Here is a 21,180-nt window from a genome sequence, read left to right on the forward strand (position 1 = left end):
GCGGTTTGGTTCTAGGGAAAACAATTGTGACAGCCAATAAGAACTCATTTAACCCTTAGAGGAAACATTTTGGGTAGGGCTCCATCACTTCCCTAATCTACACAAGCGAGATGGAGGAGGCAACTTACTCCTTGGCCAATCTCAATGTGGCTAAAATCCAGCCACTGGATCTGTCCCCAGAGACAAGCACTGAGCCTCTGGGCTGAGCCAACCTGTAGAGAAGCCATGGAATGCAATAGGGGTCACAATGCAAACACAGCATCGTACACGCTAGAAGGGTGAGTTTAAACAGGGATGAGGGTAGATGATATTGAGGGGAAAGTTGGGTAACAGGGAGCTCTGGCAAGACTCTGAGAGAGGCCTGGTAGAAGGGGTGATTTCAACTTTTGTCTTTCTCTGTTGTAAAACAATGAGTACCGTGTGACCATGTCACAAGAGACTGCAGGGGCTACAGGGATAGTTCATTGACCAAGGGCACTGGCTGTTCTCCCAGAAGACCTGGGTTCAATTCCCAGTACCCACAGTTCATAACTGCCTCTAACTCCTGTTTGAGAGGATAGGATGCTTTCACACAGATATACACTCGGGCGCATATGCACAGGAAATAAATTGTTTATATAAAAAAGACAAGACTGCAAAGGCAGATGCTGAATGAATAGAAATGTTTTATTGTCATTGTTGTTGTTAAAAATTTGAATTCAAAGTTCAAATCTTGACTACTTCGGGACCAAACAGCTACTCCGTGTCCTAGATGAATCATGGCCCCATCTGAGCCTCGGTTTCTATAGCTACAAAATGGGAATATCGGCAGCCACTTGCAGAAAGTGACTACTTTGAGACCCAGAGTGGCCTACATCAGAACCAGTCAATAAGTCACATCATTCTTTGCCTCCAGTCTGCTCAGAGCTGTCCCTCCAGGACAACCTGCCTGTGGTCCAAGCTGCCCCCGGGGTTTGTGGCACTTTTATTTTTAATTGTTCTGGCTTTGGAATTGAGGCCTCTAACTCCAAATGGCTCCTCTTGCCCTGTAAAAATAGGTCCTTGGCAGCTGGAGCCTCATGACAGGTCCCACACAAAGGCAGCCAGGCAGGCTGGCCTGCTGATGCCAGCCCCAGGGTATGGGAATCAGCAGCAAGCGTGGGCAAGGTTATATCAATACGATGGTGTCTCTGCAGGCCCCAGCATGCCCGGCACAATGTCCCTGGTCAAGTCACTGTCTTTCTGGCCCTGTTTCTTGCATCTAGAAACACGGAGGGGTGTCTGGGGCCTCAAAGAGAGAACACGGATCTTAGGGCCAAGCACACACCAAAAAAAAATGCATTTGTCACCCTTACAGAGGTCAAAACCTTCTGAGATTGCATTCATGTCCTAGCCATTAGTAGGCTAAAAATAAATGAATAAATAAATAAAAGAAAGAAAAAAAAAAAGAAAAAGGTCCCTAATTGCTTAAGTCAAATCTTTTGTTTCTTAGCTTTGAGGTCTCCAATTCTTCCCCTCCTGTTCATTCAAGTCTTCTCTCTGGCATGGCATGCCCCCACCCCTTACTGCAACACACACACACACACACACACACACACACACACACACACACACACACACGGCTGTTGAGTGAGGCTGGACAGGAGAGAGGGAAGAAATCGGTACCAGCTGAGAGCGTGCACATGTCTCCCATCTTGCCTTTTGGAACTGCACTGCCCCTCTCTATGGGTACCCTTGGCCCATCTCTATTTACCCCTCCCTAGAGCACTGATACCAACCTGATGTGTCTAGCATTACAGGTTAACCTGTCAGCTCCTTGAGCCCAGGGTCTTGTGCCTGATTTGCTCTTCCCAGGTGCCATATCTCTCCTGCCCAGTACACTGCCAAGCACAGAGTAGATACTCAGAGCATGCTGGTAAGTTCACGAACCGTGAACAAATAACATCTGGATGAAAGCACCCAGACTGGCTGTTGTGATGGCCGGCTCATATCAATTATCTGTCATAATCTGTGGACCACCCCAGGCAGGCTGCACCTTGCCCATTTAGTTTACACATTTGCCCACGAGTCTCAGTGAACTCACTGATGGGTGAGCACAAGTGACTTTTATGTGGACAAATGTCAACTCTCCCACACTCAGATGTGAGAGTGAAGGGGGTAGTTTGAAAGCTCTGCTGAGCGCCTTTGCCAAAGATGCTATATATAAACAGCAGGTGGTACAATTAGTATTCTTCCTAATCTCCCTGTTCCTAATCCCGGGCAGGTCGGTGTCTGTGTGTGCGCCTCAGAACTGTGAGCAGCAGAGGGCAGGAGGCTGCATTCTTCTGACTCCAGCAGTAGGCCCTTCCTCCTCCTGTCTCAGGTGGGTTTGGGAGGATGGTTTTCATAAGGCTTCAGTGGACACCGTGGTCCTATCAGACATAATTTAAAGTGCTGGAGACTCTCCCGGCAGCCCAGCTCAGATGCTAAAACCAAGTTCTCTCTCTCTCTTTAAAAAAAAAGAAAAAAGATTTATTATATATACAATGTTCTGCCTGTGCATATGCCTACCCACCAGAAGGAGGCACCAGACCTCATTATAGATGGTTGTGAGCCACCATGGGTTGCTGGGAATTGAACTCAGGACCTCTGGAAGAGCAGCCAATGCTCTTAACCTCTGAGCCATTTCTCCAGCCCCCAAGTTCTCTTTAATGCCTAGTCCCTTGACTCCACACTCCCCTTCCTCCAGCCACCTCTTATTCCAAGGATAGTGGCCCCTTGAGTGTGTAAATCAAGCATGGTAGGCCCTACTTGAATCTTGCCTATGTTTCCTATTAGTAGAACTAATTCTCTTGGGCTTCTGGACCGCCCTCCAGACATGCTGGCTACATACTGTTGTGCCTTTCTAAACAAACTAACCCATGGGTGTGCTTGTAACATACACTCCCTACAAGACCTTCTCGGTTCATTCTTTTCTGCTTGTCTTCTCCTCCCCCCCCCCCACCTCAATCTTCTCCCAGACTGCAAGTGGGTTCTCTTGTAATCCCCTGGGCCCAAAGAAATGCGAATAATCTTCCTGCTAGGGCTGCCCCATGGTCCCTCAAGGACTGCCGCCAAACACTTCTCAAACACCGTCCTTGCCCTAGGTACATGGTAGGCTCTTCTTAAAAGGCAGTGCAAATATCATCAGCTCATGTAACTCTCCCAGTGGCAGTTCTGGGTCGCTGCTCATGTTGGCCTGGTCTGCTTTAGAGGAAGCAGAGACACAGAAACAAGGACTTTCTGCAAGTCTGCAGCTTCTCAGACCAGGAGTAAATATCTAAAGCTTAGAAGCTGGTTCCTGCGTTCAGCAGCTGCACCCGCCTGCCTCTCTGGCAAGAAAAACAAACAAACAAAATAACAAAAACAAAAAGAAGTAAACCTAAAAAACTCCCAGGCTTTTTTTTTGGGGAGGGGGCCATGGGTGTTGAGGACAGTGTGTGTGTGTGTGTGTGTGTGTGTGTGTGTGTGTGTGTGTGTATGCGAGCAAGGCATTGCATAAGGGGCTTTCTACACCATTAGGCAATCATCCTCCTTCTCCTCTGAGCCTTAACATCCTCTTTATTAAGAGGCTGGTCCAGCAGGGTCTGCCTGGCTTCATTATGTCCCTCAACCACCATGGTGGGAAGCAAAATCGGCTATCTCTAAACTTCCAACTCAGAAACTCTCCAGTTAATAGAGGGTCTTGATTCCTCTTCCCTGCCTTGGTGCCCAGCCTTCTGCCAATTGACCAACCACCTGACCTAGCTAAAAACAAAAACAAAACAGAGCTAGGACAGATTTTGCATCCAGAGGCTCTGTCCTTAGGGGACTGGCTCTCCTTTCTCTCATCTTCCTCATTAGGGTCACTATTTTGCCAGGCCTCTCCCAGCACAGGGCTGCCCGAGCCCTCACCACCCTCAATCTACTCTTCCTGATAGAAGGCCTCAGGTCAGTCTCCTCCCGAGGGCCGAGCCCTACCCATCTCCTTTGCCTGCCACAGCATTCTTGCTGCTCCTCTTCCCCCAGCGCGTCTTTACCAAGAGGCACTGAAGTCCTTCCTACACACACGCTATTTTTGTACCATCACTCTCTCCTTCCTCTCCCCCTTCCCCCTGCATTTACTTCCTGCTTTTGCTTTACCTCGGGGCCAGCTAGGAAAGATTTGGGCCCCTAAGACCCATGCCCACCCGCAAGCCGACCTTCGGCTTTGGGACCCACGGACCGGGCCTCTTGGGGAGGGGCAGAGCAAACCTCCCCGCCCCCTCCACTCTCCACCCTTGCCAGCGCGCCCGCCGCGGGCAGCCTCTTGCCCACTGGAGATTAGGACTGGCCGGGTGAGAGGCCGAGCCCAGGGGCGATCTGTCACTTCCCCAGTCCACCTTAAGAGGACCAAGTAGCCAGCCCGCCTCGCCGACCTCAGAAAAACAAGTTTGCGCAAAGTGGTGCGCGGCCAGCCTCTGGGCAGAGGGAGCGGTGCTTCCACCGCCTGGCAGCCCTGCGCGCGGCGGCGCAGGTCCGAGCGGCTGGCGGGGACCCGCACGGGCAGAGCGGGCTCGCGCAGAGCCGAGGCGGGCGGCGCAGCTCGCGGGGCGCACTGGGGCGCGGGCGGGAAGGTGCGGGCGCGAGGCGGGGGCGCTCGGCCGGGCCGCCCTCGCGCTGGCCTCGCGACGGCTCCGCGCAGCCCGCACTCGCTCTGCGAGCTGTCCCCGCTCGCGCTCGCTCTCCGTGCTCCGTCCCCGCTCCCTCTCCCTCTTCCTCTCCCCCTCTTTCCTTCTCCCTCGCTATCCGCTCCCCCGCCCCCGTGCCTCTGGCTCTGCGCCTGGCTCCCTCGGGTCCGCTCCCCTTTCCCGCCGGCCTGGCCCGGCGTCACGCTCCCGGAGTCTCCCCGCTCGGCGGCGTCTCCTTGTGGGAGGGGGTCAGATCACCCCGCCGGGCGGTGGCGCTGGGGGGCAGCGGAGGGGGAGGGGCCTTAGTCGTTCGCCCGCGCCGCCCGCCCGCCAGCCGAGCGCGCTCACCGCCGCTCTCCCTCCTTGCTCTGCAGCCGCGGCCCATGGAGCCCGCCGGCCCGGCCCCTGGCCGCCTAGGGCCGCTGCTGGTCTGCCTGCTGTTCTTCGCGTCCTGTTTCTGTGCAGGTAAGCACCCTCAGCTCCCACTGCCACCCTCCCCAAGCTGCGGGCTCGGGCCCCCCGCACACTGCCGCTCAGCTAATGTCGACAGATCCTTGTAACGAGGGTTACAGATGCAGAAACGAGGCCCAGAGAGGGTCAGCCACTTGCCCAAGGTCACATAGCCTAGGCTAGAAGCCGGGATAGAACTCTTCTTATCCGGATCTGCCTTGTAGACTGTGACAGGGTAGCCCTGCGCTGGGCTGCGGGGTATAGGGATGAGTTGGTTTACCGTATCCCTTGCCTAACCTGAATGGGGAAGCCGACTGGCAATTGCTTTAGGCAGTAGGGCGCCTGGCTTCCCCATATGCTTCCTTGCTAGACTTGATTGGAGAGAGGGGTCGGGGCAGAGGTCCTCGCGCGCTGCTGGGCTGTTGAGATGGGGGAAGAGTGAGCTTTTGACCTAGTACCAGAGCAAGCAGGGTTAGTGTATGGAAGTGTCGACACAGAGAGAGGCCTGAGTGATCCACAGACCCCTGGGAGACACGGTGGATTTACCTGTGGTGGGCACAGCCCTCTCTGGATGGTCTCCTCCCCGCTACCCCCCTGCCTTCCTTAGGCAGGCTTCCAGTAGCTCCCTGCAGTTCCAGCATGTACCTGTGGCTCTGAGCTTGTCTTCTTTGTTGGCCTACATCAAACACCTGGCTGTCTCCAGCAGGAGGGCTCTGAAAGGCCGGTTGGGCAAGGAGTGAGGTCACCATTCAGGAGTCCTGCATCTTAAAGGGGTTTTGCAAAAATCCCGAGTCCCTTCTGAAAGGATATGAAGGCTAAAGGCATAGCTGGGGAGGAAGAGAAGGAAGCCTTATTTAGTATCTTCTTGGATCCGTGCTATGGACATTCGTGTCTCTGTACAACCCTCCTTTTCCAGGGAGGTCAGTATGGTCTCAGCACCCCCTCCTCACCAACGTTTGCCTAAAGCTTGGCACCTGATAGCAGTGTAGAAGGGGGAAGAGAGACTCAGCCCCAGGGAAGATAGAACAGCAGGGTGGGAACGTGGGGTGTCCAGGAGCTCTCTCTGGGCTGCAGTGCCTCCCCAGCCCAGGAACCCATCAAGTGATTCCCACCAAGTGCTCCTTACTAAGTCCTCCCACCAAGTGCTCCCCACCACGTAGTTCCCCACTAAGTGTTCCCACCCCATTCATAGTTTTCAGTTACCCTTGGGTCCTTTTAGGGCCAAATGATGAATTTTACCTCTCTCCTATGAGTTGCTCAGAGGTCTGATCTGCTTTGTCCTGCCTGACCAAAGTTCCAGCCCTACCCTGTCATGTCCCAGGGTTTGGCAATCTACAGGCATCTCTCTGAAGTGCAGAAAGCTGGGCCCAGATTAGTATCTAAATGTTAGCTGTAGACCTTTTTCTGACTAGAGTCCTATGGCTCAGTCCCTGGCAAATGAATAGTTAACAAGTGTTTAAACTAGCAGTCTGCCTTTCCTGGGTACTGGGGGGGCGGTGGTCATGGATATAGGGGGATCAGGGAATGACAGCACCTTTCTTAAGAGCATGTCTACCCCCTTTCCCCACCCTCACCTATTAAAACAGTCTATAAAATGGTAAATACTGGGCCTTCCAATCCATTCAGCATTAATAACCTGCAAGTGTGGGAGCAGTGGAGGGGCATAAATTAACTTCATAGTAAGTAAGTCTTGGGGGGTGAGCATGAAATTCTCCGTGAGAAAGGGACGGGGTGCGGCCTTCCAGCAGCACACACACAGTTTCCTGAGGCTCAGCGTCAAATTCACATCTTTGCCACAGGAGGGTACTTTGGCTCCTACTGGACTCAGCCTCCCTTGTCCAGGGCATGGAATTTACAGCAAGCAGAGGAGGTAGGACAGAAGGACAGACAGGCAGAAGGCAGTTGTTCAGTTTTCTAGGAAAACAGATTGGTTTGAGCAAGAAACCCAAATCTCAGCTTAGAGAAGACAGCTTTGGATCGAATGACTGGTGTCATCCTGGGAGGTGTCTTGTGATCGCTGGGCTTCACAAGATCACTGCTTGGGTGAAGGGATCTGGTCATGTGAATTATTGCCTCCGGGAGGCAGGAGAGGAAGTTTCTAAAGATTGCGCTCCACAAATGATGCCAAAGGAAAATTCTAAAAAGATTCTGGTGAAGTCACCATCGTGGGTTCTCACAGCCTGCGTAGGGGACGACCCTGCTATTCTGAAGAAATGAGATGGCGGTAGGCCTCACAGTCAACTACAGGATGCTTGCCTGGCCCTGGCTGGGCCTGAGCCCTGGGATGGACTTCTTTACTCTAGTAGGATGTATCTGAGGGAAGTTGAGGTTCCAGCTTCGGTGAGCAGTGAGCCTTTTGACCCTTGGGTAGGCAGTGGCATGTTGGTGGTGCCTCTGTTTTCCTAAGCGCTATAGCTGACCTCACTTCCTCTTTCATAGCAAAAAGGAGGTGGGATGGGGGTTATCTGCTATGTCTAAGGTCCAGGGGCTTTTGGAAGGCTCAGTGTTCTCCGGGTGCTTTGTGCCCATTAATTATCCCTGTCCCCATCCCGTGGGTATGTGAGATGATTTTAAGAAGTTTTGACTGTGTTGAGAAAGGGAGAAGAACCTGTGTTTATTGAGTAGCTAGCTGCATTCCTGGCCCAGCGCTTTGTCTGCTGCACAGTCTCATTTACCAGCACGGCAGTGTGCCGTTTGGCTCTTACTAGCGATGTTCAGATGAGGGAAACTGAGTCCAAAACTTGTCCCAGGAGTAAGCGGTAAAGGACCTGGAATTCTGGATCCAGCTTCTGGTGAGAAGAATGAATGAATGACTGAGAAGTATGCAGCCCGCATTGTTGGAGTGAGGGGACATGCCTGAGGCATGGCTGAAGAGTTACAGGAAAGTTCCTGTAAGCAAAAGCCTTTGGTCAGGTCTCCCCGAAGTCCACTGAGAGTGGAACTGGTAACCTCTTGGCTTCACGGGGAGCGGTGTGGTTTGAACAAGAGGCCCCATCTGGGCTGGTGAGCTCTGGATCCCCTAACACTGGAACGTTCCTCCCTGCATCTTGCCCTTTGCAACAGATGGAGAACAGTGGGCGAAAGGAAGGGAGTCTAAAAGTGCCGAGTGGATCCCACACGCACCCACCTCGCTACTTGCAGAGCCTGCGTGTGACAGCCTGTGACAGGTTATTTCTTATTTGTCATCATGGGCTGATGGAAGAGGACCCTCCTTAACTGTGTTCAGACTCTTGGCTGTTGGACACAGCTCTGACCATGTCACCTTGTCCACCCCAGCTCAAAACTAGCGATGCCTTGAACCAAGTTTCCTTAAAAAAAAAAAAAAAAAAAAGGAACAGCAGGGCCTGGGTGTCTCCAGTCAGACCCTCAGTTACATGTTTTCTAACAAGCATACATGTTCATATGCTGTGAGGTAACAGGGCTTCTTCTTTGTAGGCTGAAGCCTGGTTGGCCACTCATACACACCCAGAAGTCCAAGGGAATCCTATGTGGGAGACCCTCAGGCTGCTCCAGTGTGTTATGAACAAGAGGCACTTGGTTTATACAATATCTGTTAGTATGCAAGCTAACCCAATTTGGCTGTTGGACAAATCCATGCCCCCAGCTAGCCTCTTATCTCTCTGCTTTTGCTCCTGCTGTTCCGCCAAGATGACCTTTCCTGTGCTTCCCTGCCTCCCTCTGTCTGGATCCTCATCCCTCTAGGTCCCGTTTGCATGCCTCCTGCTCAGGGGAGCTAATTCCGCTCACCCTCTCCCATGATTTTATCTGTTTCTGTCTGAGGTTCCTTATTACTTCTCCTTTGTTTTGTGGCTGTATGCATTACGTGTTTAACTCTCAGATCTGCTTCTGAGGCCTCACTAACTATTAGTCTCACTGTGTACACACAACAGTGCCAGGACCCCCTGGGAGGCAGGCCTGGCTCTGCCACCTACTTGAACAATTTGCTGAACTTCCCTGGGTCTCCTTTTTTTTTTTTTTTTTTTTTTTTTCTTTCTCATCTATAAGCCAGAGATGTCATTAACAGCTCTTTCTCAAGAAGTAAGTCAATTAATGCAAATTGAGATGATGTTTGGAGCATGCCTGGTATCTGTAAGCTATCTCACAATCGCTGCCTGATGCTTTTCCACTTGCTCATCCTGGTACCTGGTACCTGCCATGCTGTCATTGTTTTATATTGTTTGACTTGCTCATATCTCAAACTGGAATAAACTTTTGCAAAGCAACCAACCTAGCATGCTCCTGCACATAGTGGGCACTCAGAAAAACAAGGCCCATGAGTAACTAAATGTCAGTGTGACTCAGAGAAGCTCTTTCCCCCTGAAGCTTTCTCCTGGGGGATGGACAGGTTGTGAGGAAACCAGCTCTGCGATCTAATTGCCTTGTTAGTGCCAATGAGCTGTGGACCCAACCTGACTCTAGGTGTCTCCCTCTGGACCCACATGTCTGGAAACTGTGGCTTCGCAGCCCTGGAAAGCTGGAGGGGCTTGGGAGATAGCTGCTCACTGTTCAGTGGGATAGAGGGGCTTAACACAGGTTCCCAGATTCAAAGTCAGGTCTGGCCAGGCTATGGAGGGAGATGCCAGGCCTCCTACAGTATGTGTGGACACTTTTAAGAAGAGGCTGGACATTTCTACTGTGAGAGCCAGAGTTCTAACAGGAACCTGAGCTCTGTGAGAAAATGCTAAAAATAATCATCACAATCCTGGCCTCCGAGCTACTGTGTGTGATCCTAGTGGGTCTCAGAGCTACCCCGGAGTATGCACCATTAATGATTGATCATCTAACCCCCTTGACCAGTAAGGGGGCGATGGCTCAGCAAGGTGTCTGCATTGGATGGCCACCCAGATCAATCAACCTGAGCTTCAAAGCCTGTGCTTTTAGATGTCTCCTTGCTTTGCTTGACAAGTAGGGAGGCTAAAGACCAGGGCTTTTGGCACCCTGCTCTCTTGGGACATCTCTTATATAGTTTTTATCGACCAGTGTATCCTCCAGGAGATGAGGACAGCCGATGTTTCCAAACTACTTCCCTCCACATGCTGGAGAGGGTCTGTGACACTGGCTGATGCTGTGTAACTGTTCACGCGGGCCTGGCAGGATGGGTCTTCCCTGCCGAGCGGCTTGCCAAGCTTTTGGTCCAGGAAGATGTGGAACGGCAGAGGCAGAAGTGGCGATTGTGCAGCGTGGTCTTTTGTGCCAGCAGGATTTCCTGGCACATCCATTTGGGTCTCCAAAGCTGCAGATCAGATCGGCAGCTGGGGGTATGCAGTGCTGGGGTCGGGGGAGATCGGATGTTGGAGTGGGCAGCTGGGAGACATGGTTAGAATAGGTAATGGCCATGCCAGGACTCTAGAGCCATTGGCCTAGTCTCTAAGCCAACCACCAGTGTCTTCTAGATATGGAAGTATAAGGGTCGCAAAGAATGCTCTGTGTACCTGTCCTTGGCACAGAACACACGCTGCCTTTCCACTTTTGGAAACTTCAGACGTATGCGGCATGAGAAAGACTGATGCTGTGACCCACACCTTCATACTGAAGGGCTTTCTGTCATCCTTGTCTCTCAGTCTAACTGGGTGAAAGGGGGCGGTACGAGGAGTCTTGCACGGTGAATGTTGGGCACAGCTATTCCTCATGGATTCTTAGATTGCGTGTCTTCCTTTGGATTGTTACCTGACCCCCACAGAGAGCCAAAAAGCATACATTTTACCCATTTTATAGGCAAGGAAACGGAGGCTTCTGAAACCCATGCTAGGCTTTTTCCAAGACACTCAGCCAGAGAGGAATTAAGGCTAGAACTGAAGCCAGGGTTTGTCTACTCTTAATGGCTGTGCTGCCATTCTTAGGGTCGTTTTAATTATAAATATTTGTGCAGTATTTTTGAACATTGATGGACATTGTCAGTAGGTCGAACGGCTGCTGTATACTTCAGGTACCTGAAGGTAGAACTGTGAACAAGGTAGGCACATCCCCCTGCTCCCGTGGAGCTGACATTCTCACAAGAAAGCAAAAATAAACCCAAGTCAACAAATGATGCGTTGTCTCCAGACCGTTTCTTCCAGTGCCCACTGTTTTATTCTTTCTGCCCTGACGTCCCCAACTAGGCTGTGTGAGGGTAGACACAGTGACCTTGGCTCCCTGGGACCTTAGCCCATGACCTGGCCCACAGTGGGTGGGCTAATCTACGTTGTTAGTGGAATAGAAGAATAACATGAGTAGGAAAACCTCCTTCTAAAGAGAAGGTTTAAAGATGATGTCACCAGGCAAAGACTATTTTCCCAACTGCCACCAAGTCCCTCCTCCAGGGCTCAGGCCATGACGGCTACAACTCTCTTCCAACATGCTGAAACCCCGGGAAGCTCACGTCGGTGCAGCTGAGTAGCCCCAGAACTTGATTGATTGATTCCACTATACACAGCCTCCCACCTCAGACTCCCTGGTGGCAGTGACCTCTCAGATGCTGCCATGATGGTGTAATTAGGAGGACCCCATCTGTGTCTAGCGAGGAGTAGTGAAGATGGGCAGAAAGGATGGGGGAGACCCTGCAACCACTGTGCAACCTGGACCGTGTTTTTGGTACTCCCTGTCTCCATGGTACTCCGGAGTTGCGTGGTGATGGCTCTATCCTGCTGGGTCCATGCAGAGTTCAGCTTTGGTGGTCTTTAGGTGTCTTTATGGCTTGTTATATGCTAACCTTGTCATGTGCTTTTTGGGCTCCAAAGGGCAGGTAGGGTCTTCCCTCTCCACTGAGCCTCAGTTTTTCCTCTGAAGGTAAACTGAAGGTCTCTCCAGCAGTGGCTCCCTGGCTAGCTTCTTTGGCCCAGGAGGCCATGTATCAGTCAGTCACCCTCTGTGGACACATCCCTGCCTGACAGTGGGCCATACATCTGCTTTCCTGCCCTGTGCCCTGGTTTCGCAGGCTGCAATCTGGAAGCTATTCTCTCTCTTCTCTCCTGCAGAGGCCGCAAAGGGTTAAGGGAACTACTAGCCGAGCTGGAAAAGCTCTAAGAAAGGAATCAGTGAATCACATCAGCTTAGCTGGGGAGAAATCCCATCCGGAGACAGGCTTGTGCTGGCTCAGTGCGTGGCAACCAGGGTAGATGAGGTTTAATGGGTGTGTGTTGCTTTTAGAGAGGCCTTTAGTCTGGCCAGGGAAATGCATACATATCTTTGGTGGCCCAAGAGCATAGACGCCTGAGTTGGAGGTCCCATCTTGAGATGAGCGGCAGCACAGGCTCGTACCAGCTCCAGGCTCATATGGAGGATGACTGGTAGCATCTAGGTGGCGCAGGGCCATCTAGTCTGTCCATTGCCCTGGGAAAGCATGCCGTGCAACATGGTGCTTGTTTCAGAGCGAGTCAGGACTGGAGGTTGGGAAGAGGCCAATGGGTTCCTGACTTCCACCCTCACTTCCGGGTGGGCAGAAGGCTCTTAGGTTGCTGAAACACCACTCAGCGAATGTGGCAGTAGTCACTTCAACCTCTCTTAGCTGCTTCTGGTCCCCAGAGGCCCATTACAGCTCAGAGGACACATGCGTCTGCACTTTCTGCCCCTTGTATCCCCACCTCTCACCCCTGCCACTGGGCGAACCACTGGGCAAGCTTTGTCACCGTCAAGTTTCGTCTGACCCAGCTGTTGCTCATCCAGAGACCCTGCGTGTGCAGTCTGCACGGTGGTTTGTTCTGTGTGTGAAGGCAGGGAGACTCTGTAGCCCTCTACCCCACCCCCAGCGGGAGGACACATTTATCTGTTCTCTCCTTTCCTTTTAAACACCTGGATACATGGGAGACATTGCCTTCACCGAGAGCTTGTTCTCCTGGTGCAGGGCTAAGTCCCTTAAGTGTGCGGGCCCCCTTCCATCTGTGGCATAAACTTAAAATCAGCACTATCCTCATTTTACAGAGGAGAAGCCAGAGGCCCGGAGTGATTAGGATGCTAACTGGATTCTCGTGGGTAGGAGGATGAGAATCCAAACCCAAAACATAACTTTTAGCAAATGCCAGGTACTGTTCTAAGAGTGAGACAGGGTCCCCGCTCTCAAAGTACTTACAAGTAAGTCTAAGGTAGAAAATCGGGCACTATGAATATCAAGTAACTGTACAGTATGTTAAGCAGTAGGTGATACTCAGGAAAATCAACAGGGCGAAGTGTGGAGAGTACTGTTTCACGTAGGTGGCAGGGAATACCAGATAGGTCTGAGCGAGGGGACAAGTCGTGTGTGTGTGTGTGTGTGTGTGTGTGTGTGTGTGTGTGTGTGTGTGTGTGTGTGTATCTAAGGAATGAGAAATGGACAGGTGGTGTGGCACATGCAGAGGCTCTGGTGATCAGAGAATCTGGTCTGAATGCAAAAGAACAAAGACATGGGGTCCTGGGGGCCACTGTAAGGGTCCTAGGTCTTGGCGTAGTGGGGGCCTCAGCAGAGAGCAAAAGGGAGATGCCCCCTATTCAGCCTAGAGGCTGCATCCATTATGACTTGTAGAGAGATGAGGTGGAGACAGGGAAGCCACGGGTGGGACGGGGTGAGAGGAAGGCAGGGTCCATCTGGAGCTTGAGAAGAGTCAGAAGGGTTAGTTAATGGGTGGAGTCTGCAGCCCGGGGTTGGGAGGGATGAGAAGCCATGTGGTTCTCTGACCTGCCCTCCACCACTGAGCATGTGTTTTTGAGTAGGAACAGGACAGGATCCCTGCTTACAGATGAGAAAAGCTGCTTGGCCAAGTCACTGTTCTGGGGACGAGACATATAGGCCTCTAGCCCCGAGCCAGAGCTTGCCACTGTCCAGGTATCTTAGGAGTTTGCTGCCGCTCAAAGAGGCCACCAGGGATGTGGCACAGTGATGCCCGTGGTGGAGATAAATTGGAAGCCCTTCTGGTTGACCAGGCCTCCTGTCTCTGACTCTGAGGCTTTAGGGTGGGTGGTAGCTCCTTCTGCACCATCTGAACATGTCCACTCAGTGATCTGTCCAGTGGTGTCAGCAGAGAATCCAGTGGTGATCTAACCGTCACTTGTGTATTGGAAGCCAGCCTCCAGAATTCTGGGTTGGCCAAGCTCCGGGCCAGTTCCAGTCTGACAGGGTCCCACAGATTCTGCTGTGGTCCTAGACGGCAAGACCCTTGGCTCACCTCAGCATCTTTACTCACGTGGCTTCCCCTGGCAGGCCTGCTTTTACCTCATCTCTGTCAACCTGGCTCAGAGACTGCCACCTTTAGGAGGTCTTCTTGGATTCAGCCCCTTTCCAAGACCCTCCCCCCAAGTATCTCTTCATGGCATGCATTATTGATGTATAGTCATTCCTTGTGTCCAGGATACCTCCAGAGTGAGCTATTGAAGGATAGGTCCTCCTTCCTCATTTTCCGGTGGCATCTAGGAGAAGCCCCACCAGTAGAGGAAGCTTTGTAACCGGGAATAGATGAATCATTGGGAGGAAAACCACTGACCAGCCACAGCCGTCAGAACCCTAAGCTCCCAGCTTTGGAGTCCATGCAACTGTAGGCTGGGACAACCTTCTCTAGAATCCAACATCAGCAGCCTCCTGTCTCTGCTAACCACAGAACACAAGTACTCCCAGAAGGTTAGTACCTCCTGCCCAGGACAGGAACCCAGGCTGAGCACTGTGCAGACTTTGCCCACTGAGAGTTGCTAATGCTTATGACAGTCCCCGTTCCTGTTCCCCTCCTCCGATCCCACTCTGTGACAAATCTCATTTCACAGTGTCATCAGGGCTAGGCACCACCCCAGCTTGCTACACTGGTAAGCCTGAGTACAGGGGTGCATCGTATGTTCATAAACATCGATCCCTAGGGACTTTCCCGAGCATTACACACACACCCTCACCTGCACAAGTGCTCACCAGCACATACACATGTACATGCGCACACACTCCTGTGCACACATGATACACACCCACTTTTTGGTAGTCACCCTCCCGCTGTTCACACTTTTACCTTCAGACATCCCCTCCACAGACCCGAAGTTCAGACACCTCTTCCTGTGGCTCACCTCTCCATACACTTTGCCCACTAACCACTCCCATTTGAACACGCTGTGGGGTCCACTGATGATTTCTCTGCACACACGCATCAAATTTTACATATGGCACCCTGCTGTGTTCTTACCCAGAACCCTATCCTATGTACCAGTAAAATGTGTGTACTCTGCACACTTATGTATATATACGTCTTTGCCCTCAGTAAATGTATGTTCTTTCTTATGTACACTTACCATGTTTGTGTTTCTGTGTGCAGTGTGCATGTGTGTGTGTTGTGTGCACACGTGTGTGTGTGTGAGTGTGTGTGTGAGTGTGTGTGTGAGTGTGTGTGTGAGTGTATGTGTGAGTGTGTGTGTGTGTGAGTGTGTGTGAGTGTGTGTGTGAGTGTATGTGTGTGTGTGAGTGTGTGTGTGAGTGTGTGTGTGTATGTGTGTGTGTGTGTGAGTGTGTGTGTGTGTGTGTGTGTGTGTGTGGTGCTGCACACAAAATTCAGGGCTTTAAGCATGCCGTGAAGCACTCTGTCACACCCCCAACCCTTCGTATTTCATAGTACCATGAGCTTTTCTACCTAGCTACCGAGTCACACCAGCAGGTATGGGCAGCAGCAGTAATGAAACATATGTTGATTAAGTTTGCACTGCAGAATATCTGAGAGCAACATGGAAGGAGGAAAAATTGCTATAGCTAATGGTTTCAGGGAGTAGGTCCATGGCCGCTTGGCCCTGTGCACTTGGCAGAGCATCATGGCAGTGGGCATGGTGGAGGAAGTGCCGTTGATACAGAAGACGAAGGAATGCTGGCTCTTGACTGGTTCTGTCCACCCATCCCCCTCTTCCTTTGAAGTCCCTAGCCCATGGGGAGTGGCACCCACATGCAGGGTTGGGCTTGCTCCTTGGTGATTCCTGTCTGGAAATGTCCTCAGGCGCACCTGGAGGTCTGCCTTCCAGAGGTTGGTCTAAGTCTAGTCAAGTGGACAATGACAATGAATGGCTGCCAAGTGCTAGAGGGCAGGTGATGAAACACAGGTGACAACAGTGACCTGGGGGAGGGGGTGGCCTGCTGCTGTGGTGGGGGTTAGGGAGGGGTAGCCTGCTGCTGTGGTGGGGGTTAGGGAGGGTAGCCTGCTGCTGTGGTGGGGGTTAGGGAAAAGTGGCCTGCTGCTGTGGTGGGGGTTAGGGAGGGTGTCCTGCTGCTGTGGTGGGGGTTAGGGAGAGGTAGTCTGCTGCTGTGGTGGGGGTTAGGGAGAGGTAGTCTGCTGCTGTGGTGGGAGTTAGGGAGAGGTAGTCTGCTGCTGTGGTGGGGGTTAGGGAGGGTAGCCTGCTGCTGTGGTGGGGGTTAGGGAGGGTAGCCTGCTGCTGTGGTGGGGGTTAGGGAGGGGTAGCCTGCTGCTGTGGTGGGGGTTAGGGAGAGGTAGTCTGCTGCCATGTGAGTGTTAGGCTGTTTGGGTTCTTGGGATGTGGAACTCTGGACTGTTACTATGATTTCTTCAGGGATGAGGCTTTGGGAGAGCTCACATCCCGGGTCACTAGGCCCCGCCTTCCTCCTTGGCTTCATTTCTGAATTGAGTTAGTTTTCTCATTAGAAGGAGCACAGTCTCGTTTTCCTTCACTTCTTAGGAGATCATTCTCATTTTTCTTCATCTTCAAGGCCTCATCTGAATATTGCTGTTTTTAAAAGTGAAATATGTTTTCTGAACCCGACAGTCAGGTCTCTGTCCCATCTTACTGCATAGGTTGGTAGCATTTAGCACACTGGTTAAGCTTTTGCCGCTTTGGCCAGTAGAAGAAAAGAAGGATTCCAGGTGACAGGACAGGGGTCACTGGGAGTGGGGTGGGGCAGGAGATGTAATTAGAGTAGCAGGGCAGGAGCTGTTTTATCCTCCAGACCCAAATTCCTGCTGAGCACAGTCACGTGACTCCTTCCCAGCCTGACTTCATAACTAGTGTGCCAGAGACACAGCCACGTAGCCTTCGGCCCATGGGGTTCCCATGATTCATCACTGCGTTCCACAGCAACAGACACACAGGGTAGTTGCCCCTCCCTAGAAACACACCCATGTTTCTCCTCATTATTGGCATCTTTCCCCAAAGCATTACATGTTAGCTACGAAAAGAAAGACTAATCTGTTCCACGTTGCACTTACTAGAAAGGGATAAGAAAGTGACTTTTCAGCCCACCCGGCCCCACTCTGCTCCATGGAGCCCTGGCACACAGAAGTGCTGATCTTACTGTCCCGGGGCCTCTTCCTCTAAGCACGTGCTCGGTCTGCCTACCAGCCAGTGTTGAGCATCTGATCTGTCGGAAGCACACTTATGAGGAGCTGTAGCCACAGTGAAAATGGGTCCAACTGTCTTAAGAGAAGTTCATTCAAAAAGGGGACATGTATGGAACATGCATGTTACGTGTAGAGTTTTCTTTACACACAAGGAGACACTCTATGTATTCTTTATGGAATTGTGGTGCCAGAGCTGGGCCTCACACCTGCTAGGCAAGTGTTCCTTCACAGCGAGGCCCTCACACAGCTGGATGTGACCCTTAGTGTTCACCCAACCCAGAAAACCTGAAATTCACCCAAGGTAGAAATTAAGAGAGAAAAGGTAGCTTTATCAGTTTTTAGATTCATAGTCTAAGACAGTGATATACTTTGGATGGTATCTTGGGTTTGTTCGTAAAGTTACTCTTTACAGAGAGCCACAGACACGCTGAAAATACTGGCTGCTTAGACTCTTGTTTCACACGGGAGCTACAAGTAAGCACTAAAAACCGGAAGTGGTCCCCATGGAAATCGTCACTTCAGGAATCTCAGATAATCCTTACGTTTTTAATAACCTTGAACTCCTCCACCCCACCCCACCCCCACCGAAACTCAAGGTTTAGGATCAAACAGAGGTTACATATTAACCCTGATGCTCAGCATAGTTTTGTGTGATTCTGTAGTCTTTCAGGGCTGTGCCTGTAGCCCTCAGATGGTTTTACAGCAGGATCAGATGGTCTCTTTCCTTGGCTGTGACACCCTGAGGTTCCCATTGCTCCAGTATGCCTGAGTTGAATACAGCGTTTGCACATTCCTTAGTTTTCAGAAGGTGTGATTTTATGTTGTTTTTATTCACCTATTTTAACTAAAATAAAAGTGTTGCCTGGAGTTATCTTTGATAGTATCAGGTGAGACTTTTTTTTTCTTTTATTGGATTTTATTTTTATTTAGAAGCTTTAGATTTTTTTAAATTAGGTATTTATGAGGTAAGGGCTTGTGTGGGGCACTACAGGCTTCATAACGAGGCATCAGATCCCCTGAGAGTTATAGGTGATTGTGAGCCTCCGTGTGGGTAGCAGGAACCAAACCAGGTCCTCTGGCAGGCCAGTCAGTACCTGCTCAAACTCTGAGCCATCTCTATCCCTGATATTATTATTTAGCTTTTAGACTTTGTTTCTTTTAAATGCTTTGCAATAGATTTGTTTGTTTTTACATAGCCAGCATGCTATCTTAAATTTTATCATAAAAAATGTTCCTATTATCAGGGTGATCATCTATATAATTTACCTGTGGGATAAGCTGTCATCCACTTCTGCAGCCCTGTCATTTGCCCTTTGGGTTGTTGCCCCACATTTTTAAGGTCTATATGGAGGAAACTTACCTGTAGCTGTGACTGGGTCCTTGAGGAAGTGACCAGCAACGTGATGCTGGCCCACCCTGAAAATTGTTCCCCACCCACCACGATTAATGACACCCACAGGGCTGCTGTCCAGTGTAGGTCCCAGAAAGGCTGAGCTCTCCGTCAGGGAGCCGAAAAGAGCAGGGAATGGTTTCATTAGCAATGTCAGTGTGATGATCCTGGGCATGGCCCACAGCAGCCGTTTTAACAAGTTTGAGACACAGAACTAAACCTGCAGAGCAAAAGAAAAAGCAAGCAAGTAGAAAGAAAAGAAAAGACAAACAAAAAGAAAAACAAACAAAAAAAAAACCTGTTGGAAAATACACATGGAGATTAAAATAATGTTTGGCACTTACATCACACTTTTAAAATTCTTCAAACGCTTTAGAAACACTAGCTAATTAATTAAGCTGCCTAAATCTGCTTGCAGTTTTGAGATCTCCAGAGGAGCTAAAAAAAAAAAAAAAAAAGAGGAAGGGGGGTTAAGGGGAGGAGCCAGCCCTCCCCAGCCCCAGATTTTATTGTCACCTGCTTGGGGTGTGATTACAGGCCTCTGGCTACACCACAAGAATAGCCCTGCTCCAACTTGTCGGCGCCCAATTCCCAAGTTCCCCGTGAGTTCCCTCATCAACTGCTGACTCACAGTTGTGTGTGCTCTGAGGATGAGGATAATAACTGAGCACCAGCTCCTGGATAGCCGACTGATGGACGATGGACAGAAGTTAGTACCACTGAATGGAGGAGGGACGAGGCTCCGGTTGTTGCTAGGGTCATGATGCAAATAAAACCCATTCTTTCTCATCAATGTATTCCTTCAGTGTGTATGTGGTTTGGGGACAGGGTCTTCCTAGCTGGGCTGGAAATCACAGAGGTCGTCCACTTGCCCCTCAAGCATATTTCTATTGAGGACACGGTATATACCGGCAGAAGGCAAGAAACATTTCCTAATGGATCTACCATCCTGGCGGTGGGAAAAATAGCAGTTGACAGGCAGACTGGATATGTAAAGGATACAGCAATGTGATGGTAGGTTTTAGAACTAGAACTACCAGCAAGGATACAGCAAGTGCTCATGTAGAGCTCTAGGGCAATCTTCATGACAAAGCAGAGGGTACCCACCAGTTAGTTCCCTGCTTATGTCTGATTGAATGGGAATCCACTTCTGAATAGTGAGCTGGCCTAGGCCCGCATACCTGGTGGTTCCAGTTCAACCGGTCTCGCACGGAATATTCATGGCTCCCTGCTATTGGCAGAAGCTGGTGATGTCACTGATGCTCTTAGAGGCTTCCTATCTCCTCAAACCTGTTCCCTCCTTGTGTCTGTCACTTGCAAGGCCACCGGCCCTACCCCTTCTAGTCTGCCTGAGCCCCTGCTTCCACGGATCTCATTTCTTTCCCCTGTAGTGTGAGAATGGGGTTGTAACCAGGCTGGTACTTGTAGGGTTTGCTCACATCTGCCATGAAAAGTAGGTCTCAATGCAAGCCCTATCTGGGGAAGGAGGTGAGGCAGGACAGGGAGCAACTGATGACAGGCCCATCCCAGGGCTCTGGGTGCCCGGAGTGACAGCCGAGCTAATCCACGGACCTCTCCTGTCTTAGGCTCTCTCCCCTTGACAGTACAGCAACACCAGGTTATTGGAGGGTGGGCAAGCACACGGTATCTCTTTTACTCTGCCAACCCAAGAGGGGCTACCCAAGGGTCCTGCTATAGCCGTCCAATAGACAGAGTCATAATAGAAGCTGGAGGGGAGTCCAGCTGGGCACCAAGATCACCTGACTCACCGTTGCAGTCTCCCATCTTTCCCTCTCCCTCTCCCTCTCCCGTCCTCCCCTCTGGACCACCGTGTCCACACAAAGACCACTAATGTCTTTGTGTCTAAACGCTCATATTCTACATCCATACATTCAGCAGACCATTGCTCAGGAAGGTAGTTAGGCCACTGTGCTCGGATGGCAAGGACTTTAGTCACTGAGTCAGCCCCTAAATCCTGCTTTTTAAAAAATAACTTATTTTATTGTAATTATGTATATCTGACGGCATATGCAAATGTATGAGTGAAGGCTAGAGGCACTGGATACCCTGCACTCGGACTCACAGATCACATGATGTCAGTGCTGGGTATTGAACTTGGGTCCTCTGGGAGATCAGCCAATGCTCTTAACCACTGATCCATCTCTCCATCCCAGATGCTGCTTTTTAACTCTCGTTTGTTCCTATTAGAAATACATCAAGATGAGATTGGGCAAGACATTTCACAGAGCCAAAGGCTAAGGACCATCAAAACTGTCCAAGCTAAAGCAATATCCACATCCCTGCAGCACTTGGGGAAGGGTGAGCACCTGGGCCTTCTCTGTTGAGCTAATGACGGACTCCTAATGATGCAGCCATATGCCACTGAGCCACACCTAGGACCCAAGTTCTCAGCTCTCCTGCCACAAACTGCTGAGTCCGG

General features: G+C 50.9%; 1 protein-coding gene across 2 annotated transcripts in view; it reads left to right on the forward strand.

The window, feature by feature from the left end:
• The first annotated feature begins 4,444 nt into the window (after window positions 1-4,444).
• SIRPA (signal regulatory protein alpha) overlaps window positions 4,445-21,180 on the forward strand; it is a 35,637-nt gene continuing 18,901 nt past the window's right edge. For both annotated transcript variants that reach the window (XM_080931697.1, XM_080931698.1), the window contains exons 1-2: window positions 4,445-4,492; window positions 5,021-5,111. In XM_080931697.1, the coding sequence (XP_080787823.1) occupies window positions 5,030-5,111 (82 nt within the window). In that variant the 5' untranslated portion in view covers window positions 4,445-4,492; window positions 5,021-5,029. The remainder of the gene's footprint in view (window positions 4,493-5,020; window positions 5,112-21,180) is intronic.

Source organism: Micromys minutus (assembly GCF_963924665.1).
Source record: "Micromys minutus genome assembly, chromosome: 17".
Taxonomy (NCBI): domain Eukaryota; kingdom Metazoa; phylum Chordata; class Mammalia; order Rodentia; family Muridae; genus Micromys; species Micromys minutus.